Consider the following 10,593-nt stretch of genomic DNA (forward strand, 5'->3'; position numbering starts at 1 on the left):
ATTAATGTATTCTACTGTACAGCGCTGCGTACATAAGTAGCGCTTTATAAATAAAGATATACATACATACATACATACATGACCTCACTGTCTGAGCTAAGATTTTGGCAAGCTTAATGTTCTGGCCCTGGTGGGCCCCAGTGGCCCAGACCCGACCCTATTGCTGCTTCATCTGGCCTCCAATGTCCTCCCCGACGCGTTTCACATACACACGTTCAGGGGAAGACGTCGGACAGGGGCTCCTGCGGGAGGGGGGTTAGGTGTACATGTCGGCAGAGGTCCCTGCGGGAGACGCGGCCGGAGGAGGCACCTTGGGGGGTGCGGGGGGCAGCCCCGGTGGGGCCTCCATGGTTATATGCCAAATTAGAAAAATACATATTTGAAGCATCTCATATTAACTTCTTAGGGTTCTCCATCTCCCCAGAAGGTATTCACATGGATTTTGATAAGGTAAAAGCCATACTTGATTGGCCAAATCCTACCAATATTAAAGAAATCCAAAACATTTTTTTAACAGCTCCTATTACCCCACTGACACTACCCTTTGTTTGGTCTCCAGCTGCCCAATCATCCTTTGAAAGACAGAAAAAAATAATTTACCTCTGCACCCATTTTGCTTCATCCAGACCCTACCTTGCACTTTATTATTGAAGTTGATGCTTTGGATGTGGCATTTGGAGCCATTCTTTCCCAACGTCATGGGCCTAAGGTTTTACTACATCCTAGAGCAGGCAGAGTATCGCACACACAAGCAGCATAGGGCAGGCAGAGCATGGCACACACAAGCAGCATAGGGCAGGCAGAGTATGGCACACACAGGCAGCATAGGGCAGGGAGGGTATGGCACACACAGGCAGCATAGGGCAGGGAGGGTATGGCACACACAGGCAGCATAGGGCAGGGAGGGTATGGCACACACAGGCAGCATAGGGCAGGCAGAGTATGGCACACACAAGCAGCATAGGGCAGGCAGAGTATGGCACACACAAGCAGCATAGGGCAGGCAGAGTATGGCACACACAAGCAGCATAGGGCAGGCAGAGTATGGCACACACAGGCAGCATAGGGCAGGGAGGGTATGGCACACACAGGCAGCATAGGGCAGGGAGGGTATGGCACACACAGGCAGCATAGGGCAGGGAGGGTATGGCACACACAGGCAGCATAGGGCAAGCAGAGTATGGCACACACAGGCAGCATAGGGCAAGCAGAGTATGGCACACACAGGCAGCATAGGGCAGGCAGAGTATGGCACACACAGGCAGCATAGGGCAGGCAGAGTATGGCACACACAGGCAGCATAGGGCAGACAGAGTATGGCACACACAGGCAGCATAGGGCAGGCAGAGTATGGCAGAATCTGAGGTGTGAACCACACAAATGTAAGCAGTCACAGCAGTACAGGCTGGAAGGGATATATCTTGTATGGCAGGTTATATGCGGCACAAATTGTCACAAAGTTCAAAAAAGTTGTGCAAATTAGTGAAAAAAATCACAAAAAATACGCACAGTACAAAAACTTAGAAAAAATATTTGGAAACAATCATACTTTGATAAATATGCCCCTTAGAGTACACTGCCATATAATGAAGCCACAATAATACAATACAGCCCATATGTATCAGCAAGATGGCTGACATAGTGCTGGTAGGCAGCGTTCTGATTGGTAAACTCTCTTGCATGTGTAATTAGTTTTATTCTTATCAATGTTAGAGGAGTAAAAGGTGGAGAGTTTACAAACAATCAAACCCCTAGGCCTGCATGCTGTACGAAGCAAAGCTAGCCCTCACGTTTATCTGGGTCACCATAAACAAATAATATGTACATGGTCCTGTCATAAGGGATGTGGGTTCTGTACTGTACTGCGTCATTAGCCCAGAGTCGCCGCCCCGCTGGGCGTGAGTTAATATTTCCTCACAGCATAAACAGGTTTCATTTCTATAGAAAACCACTGTGTTTCACTTTGCTGTACATTTTGCTGCCCAGTCCGGTGCAAGTGCTCGATTGCTTCGAGTTTATTTATTCAGGTCAATGGGAATAGGTAAATGCCTTAAAGGAGAATGCCTACGTGCTTGTAGCTAATGGTGCTCATGTTTGTGTGTACGTGTATAAGCATGTTTGTGTGTACGTGTATAAGCATGTTTGTGTGTACGTGTATAAGCATGTTTGTGTGTACGTGTATAAGCATGTTTGTGTGTACGTGTATAAGCATGTTTGTGTGTACGTGTATAAGCATGTTTGTGTGTTAATGTACACGCATGAGTCCTTGTGAATCATGTGATAGATACATGCTACAGCCATGCTACTGCTCAGGAGACATTTATCCCAAGAACTGCAACTATGCAGGAAGATGCCAGCCTATGAGGAATATGAGGCAAATAGTTGGAAGCACCATATGGCTTTGCCTTGATGTGGTTAATGGCTTGCCAATTTTATGATCATAACCTTGTAACTAAAGACCCCTGCTTATAAAGGATGGGGAAGAGACGGGGCCATGATGGCACAGGGGCGGGGAAGAGACGGGGCTATGATGGCACAGGGGCGGGGAAGAGACGGGGCCATGATGGCACGGGGGTGGGGAAGAGACGGGGCCGTGATGGCACGGGGGCGGGGAAGAGACGGGGCCGTGATGGCACGGGGGCGGGGAAGAGACGGGGCCGTGATGGCACGGGGGCGGGGAAGAGACGGGGCCGTGATGGCACGGGGGCGGGGAAGAGACGGGGCCGTGATGGCACGGGGGCGGGGAAGAGACGGGGCCGTGATGGCACGGGGGTGGGGAAGGGACAGGGCCGTGATGGCACGGGGGTGGGGAAGAGACAGGGCCGTGATGGCACGGGGGTGGGGAAGGGACAGGGCCGTGATGGCACGGGGGTGGGGAAGAGACGGGGCCGTGATGGCACGGGGGTGGGGAAGAGACGGGGCCGTGATGGCACGGGGGTGGGGAAGAGACAGGGCCGTGATGGCACGGGGGTGGGGAAGAGACGGGGCCGTGATGGCACGGGGGCGGGGAAGAGACGGGGCCGTGATGGCACGGGGGCGGGGAAGAGACAAGGCCGTGATGGCACGGGGGCGGGGAAGAGACAAGGCCGTGATGGCACGGGGGTGGGGAAGAGACAAGGCCGTGATGGCACGGGGGTGGGGAAGAGACGGGGCCGTGATGGCACGGGGGTGGGGAAGAGACGGGGCCGTGATGGCACGGGGGCGGGGAAGAGACGGGGCCGTGATGGCACGGGGGCGGGGAAGAGACGGGGCCGTGATGGCACGGGGGCGGGGAAGAGACGGGGCCGTGATGGCACGGGGGTAGGGAAGAGACGGGGCCGTGATGGCACGGGGGCGGGGAAGAGACGGGGCCGTGATGGCACGGGGGCGGGGAAGAGACGGGGCCGTGATGGCACGGGGGTAGGGAAGAGACGGGGCCGTGATGGCACGGGGGCGGGGAAGAGACGGGGCCGTGATGGCACGGGGGTAGGGAAGAGACGGGGCCGTGATGGCACGGGGGTGGGGAAGAGACGGGGCCGTGATGGCACGGGGGTGGGGAAGAGACGGGGCCGTGATGGCACGGGGGCGGGGAAGAGACGGGGCCGTGATGGCACGGGGGTAGGGAAGAGACGGGGCCGTGATGGCACGGGGGTGGGGAAGAGACGGGGCCGTGATGGCACGGGGGTGGGGAAGAGACGGGGCCGTGATGGCACGGGGGCGGGGAAGAGACGGGGCCGTGATGGCACGGGGGCGGGGAAGAGACGGGGCCGTGATGGCACAGGGGTGGGGAAGAGACGGGGCCGTGATGGCACGGGGGTAGGGAAGAGACGGGGCCGTGATGGCACGGGGGTAGGGAAGAGACAGGGCCGTGATGGCACAGGGGTGGGGAAGAGACGGGGCCGTGATGGCACGGGGGTAGGGAAGAGACAGGGCCGTGATGGCCCTGTGTACATATACCCTAATATGTAGTGTACATATACCCTAATGCCATCTGTAATGTTCTGCAGGTATCATGGATGACTAGTGTTTTAGGAAAACTTCTTGCAAGAGTGGATTTACAGTTAGTTCCACCTTGGTTCCACCTTTGTCATCTAAATATTTCCCCAACTGTTCTAGCTCTGTCGATGTCTCCTGTTCTACCATAATATGGGTATTATAAAACAATAAGAAATTGTGCTGGAACATACATTATTCCTAGTGCCAAACCCTGCTGCTGCTGCTGCCCTGGGCTTCTTTGGCCTCTATGGTAACCATAAACTCATAAGTAACAGCCAGGCCGGCACACTGTTGCATCCTTATTGGAGACTGATCTCAGCCTTTATCCTCAGCAGGGGACTGGCAAGGCTGCCGGCTACACACCTTGGCCACCTGGTGGCACAGGAAGGGACACCTTTGCATTTCAGCGCTCACTTGTCTCTCAACTACACAAAGGATGTCGGAGAAAACAAAGATCTCTTAGATGTTCCCAGAGCGCAGGGAAGGCAGCGTCTTACAGTCAGGTGTTGAGTTCTTTTTACCACTTTCCTACAGAGGATGTAGGGTGCAGTCTTTGAGGGTCTTTTAAGAAACCCACCAGTCGGGTCCTGTGGTCCAAATGTTTGGTATCTCTGTGCATTTCACACTCTGAACTTAACCACGTTCAACTTCCACCCTCCAGATTGTTTGTTGATGAGCAGACAGGGTGCACTTGCAGGTACATCGGGGAGGTGTTTCAGGCACAACAACAAAGACCGTAGGAAGCGCTGAATGAAAGGTTAGAAATTACGGGATGCCAAGTGCAACTTTCTGCACAAACCATGAGCTGTCTAGTAACTCACCCTCACTGGGAAGTGATTGTGCAGAACTGGAGAGGATATTACCTCTTCTGACCCGGTGCCTTCATCTGCAGTATGAGCGAGTGTGTATTTATATAACCTCATTATATCTTCCCATGTCTGTTGGACCTGTACCCACAAGCAAAAGCTCAGGCTTCCAAATGGAGGGGAATCTCTAATTTTGGACATAAATAATAAAACCTTACCAACAGAGTAACAAAGGCACATGTTTCTTGTAATTCTCTACATTCATTTCACTTTCCTTTTACATTTGTACAATGTATTAATGTATTAGCAGCTGAATCTCATTCGTTCTGCCACACAATCTATGCAGTGCTGTCCAACTGCCGGCCCACAACCCCCCTCTGTGTGGCCCCCCACCTGTCTGGCTGCTTTGATGGCTTACTCTTGTGTAAGCTTTAAATGGTATCAGTACTGAGATTAACTGCCCCCCCTGCAGGGTTCTCACCTCAGATTCAGGCTGTAATCAGGCTGTATTGTTTAAATATGTAATCCTCTGTGTTGTTCACACCTTTTAATCTCTGCATTGTTCACCCCCTGCAGTGTTCACACCTCAGGCTCAGGCTGTAATCACCCACATTGTTCCCCTGTTCACACCTCAGGAGCAGTAGAAACCCACAAATAATCCCTGCACACTACAAAATGAACATATACTGAGGTGGTACTGCAATTAAAAAGTTTTTTAATATATAGTTATTGTGCAGACTGTTGGAGCAGTGCCAGCATTGTGTCACTGTAGGCTGCCTGTGTGTGCCATATACACAGGCAGCATAGGGCAAGCAGAGTATGGCACACACAGGCAGGGTAGGGAAGGCAGAGTATGGCACACACAGGCAGAGTATGGCACACACAGGCCAAGTATGGCACAAACCAGCCAAGAATGGCAAACACAGTGAAAGTATGGCACATGCAGGCAGGGTAGGGAAGGCAGAGTATGGCACACACAGGCAGGGTAGGGCAGGCAGAGTATGGCACACACAGGCCAAGTATGGCACAAACCAGCCAAGTATGGCACACAGGCAGGGTAGGGAAGGCAGAGTATGGCACACACAGGCAGGGTAGGGAAGGCAGAGTATGGCACACACACACAGGCATGGTAGGGCAGGCAGAGTATGGCAGGTTTTTGCTGTACTACAACCATTAATATGGGTATGGTCATGTGATAACATGGGTGTGGTTTCAAGTGGGTGTGGTTTCAAAAAGGGGAGTGGTCAAAACTGGCTTCCATTATCGGCCCTCCACCACGTAGGTCGGAAAAATTCCGGCCCTCGGTACAACAGAAGTTGGACAGCACTGATCTATGCCTATTCTCTGTGTCTCATAGCTCCCTGTGGCTAAAGTAATTTATGGCATAGCTCTCTGTGCCACAATGTGCACTCAGTAGCTGTCTGTGCCACAATGTGCACTCAGTAGCTGTCTGTGCCACAATGTGCACTCAGTAGCCGTCTGTGCCACAATGTGCACTCAGTAGCCGTCTGTGCCACAATGTGCACTCAGTAGCCGTCTGTGCCACAATGTGCACTCAGTAGCCGTCTGTGCCACAATGTGCACTCAGTAGCCGTCTGTGCCACAATGTGCACTCAGTAGCCGTCTGTGCCACAATGTGCACTCAGTAGCCGTCTGTGCCACAATGTGCACTCAGTAGCCGTCTGTGCCACAATGTGCACTCAGTAGCCGTCTGTGCCACAATGAGCACTCAGTAGCTGTCTGTGCCACAGTGTGCACTCAGTAGCTGTCTGTGCCACAGTGTGCACTCAGCAGCTGTCTGTGCCACAATGAGCACTCAGTAGCCGTCTGTACCACAGTGTGCACTCAGTAGCTGTCTGTGCCACAATGTGCACTCAGTAGCCGTCTGTGCCACAATGAGCACTCAGTAGCCGTCTGTGCCACAGTGTGCACTCAGTAGCCGTCTGTGCCACAATGTGCACTCAGTAGCTGTCTGTGCCACAATGAGCACTCAGTAGCCGTCTGTGCCACAGTGTGCACTCAGTAGCCATCTGTGCCACAGTGTGCACTCAGTAGCTGTCTGTGCCACAATGTGCACTCAGCAGCTGTCTGTGCCACAATGTGCACTCAGTAGCTGTCTGTGCCACAATGAGCACTCAGTAGCTGTCTGTGCCACAATGAGCACTCAGCAGCCGTCTGTGCCACAGTGTGCACTCAGCAGCCGTCTGTGACACAATGTGCACTCAGCAGCTGTCTGTGCCACAATGTGCACTCAGTAGCTGTCTGTGCCACAATGAGCACTCAGTAGCTGTCTGTGCCACAATGAGCACTCAGTAGCTGTCTGTGCCACAGTGTGCACTTAGTAGCTGTCTGTGCCACAGTGTGCACTCAGTAGCTGTCTGTGCCACAGTGTGCACTCAGTAGCTGTCTGTGCCACAGTGTGCACTCAGTAGCTGTCTGTGCCACAATGAGCACTCAGTAGCTGTCTGTGCCACAGTGTGCACTTAGTAGCTGTCTGTGCCACAGTGTGCACTCAGTAGCTGTCTGTGCCACAGTGTGCACTCAGTAGCTGTCTGTGCCACAGTGTGCACTCAGTAGCTGTCTGTGCCACAGTGTGCACTCAGTAGCTGTCTGTGCCACAGTGTGCACTTAGTAGCTGTCTGTGCCACAGTGTGCACTCAGTAGCTGTCTGTGCCACAGTGTGCACTCAGTAGCTGTCTGTGCCACAGTGTGCACTCAGTAGCTGTCTGTGCCACAATGAGCACTCAGTAGCTGTCTGTGCCACAGTGTGCACTCAGTAGCTGTCTGTGCCACAGTGTGCACTCAGTAGCTGTCTGTGCCACAGTGTGCACTCAGTAGCTGTCTGTGCCACAGTGTGCACTCAGTAGCTGTCTGTGCCACAGTGTGCACTCAGTAGCTGTCTGTGCCACAGTGTGCACTCAGTAGCTGCCTGTGCCACAATGAGCACTCAGTAGCTCTCTGTGCCACAGTGTGCACTCAGTAGCTGTCCGTGCCACAATGAGCACTCAGTAGCCGTCTGTGACACAATGAGCACTCAGTAGCTGTCTGTGCCACAATGTAGTACAGATATAGGGCCTGTTATCCAGAATGTTCAGAACCTGGGGTTTTCCAGATAAGGGATCTTTCCTTAATTTGGATCCTTTGTCTACTTAAAAATCAATTATGCATTAAAGTCAATTGGAGTGTTTTGCCTCCACTATTGATTCATTAGATCTTAGTTCAAGGTGCTACTTTAATGTTTACAGAGAAAAAATAAATCATATCTACATACATACATACATACATACATGCATACATACAAGCACAGTGTACTTTTTGTAGGTGGAGGGTCATTTTTGTGTTTGGGTTCCTAGTGTAAGACATTTTCGACACAGATCCCTCCATAGTATTCCAGGTCTGAATTCCATGCATGTGGGAGGATAAACACAGGACCAGTTTCATATACAGTATCCCAGCCTACACGGCAGGAGAAATACAGTGAGAATGTAATGTTTAATAGGTAACAAAACATACAACATAATGAAAGTGCTTTCAGTTTTATGTATATTATACCCCAGAACAGGGATACATCTCATTTATAGTACCTCCTAGAGAACACAGCTGGATAATCACAGTGTCTGTTCCGTGTGTAAGGCCCCAAAACACATGGTATGATAACTACCTCTCATTGTCATACATAATACCCCAGAATCCATATCACATGACTTGTCTAATGCAACAATAATTTCACATATAATGCCCCCGGCACACACGGCTGGATAAATACAGTGCCAGGTTCATCCATAATAACCCCAAACATTACACCAATGAAGGAAATGAAGCTTATCTCCTAAAGCTCAGCAACAGCCCTCTAGTTGCAATTGAACTACAATTCCCAGCATTCCCTAAATACCACATGATCAAGCAGAGCTTAGGGTGCTGGTAGGGCAGCCCTCATCTAAAGAACCAAGAAGATTTTATGCTCAAGCAATTATTTAGCATGTAATAAACCGAACAAGATTATAATAATGGATAAGGATATCTTATGTCCTCTAAAATACTATATACAGTATATATAGATTACTAGCTCACTGCCACAATGAGGCCCCAATATAAAAGGAAATGGTTGCCTAAATAGACCACGCCCACCACTTTCCAGATGCAGCCAGGACCTCTTATGCCAAAGCATACCCCAGATACTAAATCCCGCCCATTATTCAGCAAGCCCTGCCCTTTTTCCCTCACCCCTAAACGTTGACCTTCAGCTTGTATGCAATGCATCTGTCTATAGGAATCAATTCTGCCCCCAGTGTTGGACCGGCATGCCAAGGGTCCCCCAGAAATCCTTAGACTGGAAGCCCACTCCTTCTCTTCACTCACCTTCTTTATTTTTTGAACCACACGTCTTTACATACTATCATCTATTCCTTCCTGAATTTCCCCTCTTTGTTCCCAAATAGAAATGGGGAATGGCCATGGTATAGACACGCAAGGCATGAGCAGGAGGGCCCACTGACACCTTGGTCCACTGGGCATTTTCCTTGTATCCCATTGGGCAAGTCGGACACTGCTGCCCCCCTGACAGCCTGACAGCTTTTCACTGCCACTAGTCAATCCCACACGGAATAAACCCACTTGATGGAATGCATTGGAAATAACTATCCATTTTATGGCAACCATATAGAACAGTGATTCCCCAACCAGTGGCTCAGGGGCAACATGTTGCTCCCCAACCCCTTGGGTGTTGCTCTCAGTGCCCCCAAACCAGGGAGTTATTTTTGAATTCCTGACTTGGGGGCAAGTTTTGGTTGAATAAAAACAAGATTTCCTACCAAATAAAGCCCCTGTAAGCTGATAGGGTGCATAGAGGCTGCCTAATAGCCAATCACAGCCCTTATTTGGCTCCTCCATGAACTTTTATGGTACTTGTGTTGCTCTCCAAGTCTTTTTACATTTGACTGTGGCTCCGGAGTAAGAAAGGTTGGGGATCCCTGATATAGAACATATCTGTAAGAACAAACTTTACTTACGTATTTCACCCATTATGAGAGGCGCTGGCCAGCTGGCCATGCAAGAATCAAAGTATGTTACAGCATGTTGGATACACTCGCCATGACAATTTATCCAAATATCAACTGCTATACAATGGGATAGGCAAATATGGTGCCGTCTCCTAACTGAACAAAATATACTCAGAAATAGGTGTTAGATTTTTCAAAATTGTATATTAAATCAGTGTCCCACTGGGATTCCTCTTGGACCCTGCAGGGCCTGTTTCCTCTATAGTTACACTGGTCAGAAAGTTTCCCTAAACATTAAAGGGTATAATTGATTCTATAAAGACTTTGCTTTTAAGTGTTATTGATATTTTCTATTTTGCCACTAGGGGCTGCCCTTGAGTCTCACAACAGCCTCTGGTGTCCCTGTCGAAGATCATTATTTAGATTTTACAAAAACATCGCTCACAGGAGATCCGTGGGGATCACTGAAAGAACAAAACAATATTTTAAAAATTCATACATGTTCTCTATTACTTAGAAAGCTACTTTACCTTAAAATCAACTTTTTATTCAGCAGCTCTCCAGTTTGGCATTTGCACAGCTATCTGGTTGCTTGGGTCCTAATAACGCTAACAACCTGGCAGTGGAGTGAGAGACTGGAAAAGGAATACGTGAGGCCTAAATAGAAAGATAATGAATAAAAAGTAACGAAAATTGTAAAATCTTTTGTGCTGCAGGGGTCTGTGGGCCCCATTTTAGCCCCTAATATTAGGGTTACCTATTGTCTCTTTGTGCTATTCATCATGGCAGGCTGGATGGGTGAGTGTGTGAAT

General features: G+C 50.1%; 1 protein-coding gene across 1 annotated transcript; it reads left to right on the plus strand.

Annotated features, from left to right (window-relative positions):
- Window positions 1-2,475: 2,475 nt before the first annotated feature.
- LOC116411690 (fibroin heavy chain-like) lies at window positions 2,476-3,948 on the plus strand. The gene has a single exon (XM_031904473.1). The coding sequence runs from the start codon at window positions 2,476-2,478 to the stop codon at window positions 3,946-3,948; it is 1,473 nt and encodes a 490-aa protein (XP_031760333.1).
- The last annotated feature ends 6,645 nt before the right edge of the window (window positions 3,949-10,593 follow it).

The sequence above is a fragment of the Xenopus tropicalis genome, chromosome 1, assembly GCF_000004195.4.
Source record: "Xenopus tropicalis strain Nigerian chromosome 1, UCB_Xtro_10.0, whole genome shotgun sequence".
Classification (NCBI taxonomy): domain Eukaryota; kingdom Metazoa; phylum Chordata; class Amphibia; order Anura; family Pipidae; genus Xenopus; species Xenopus tropicalis.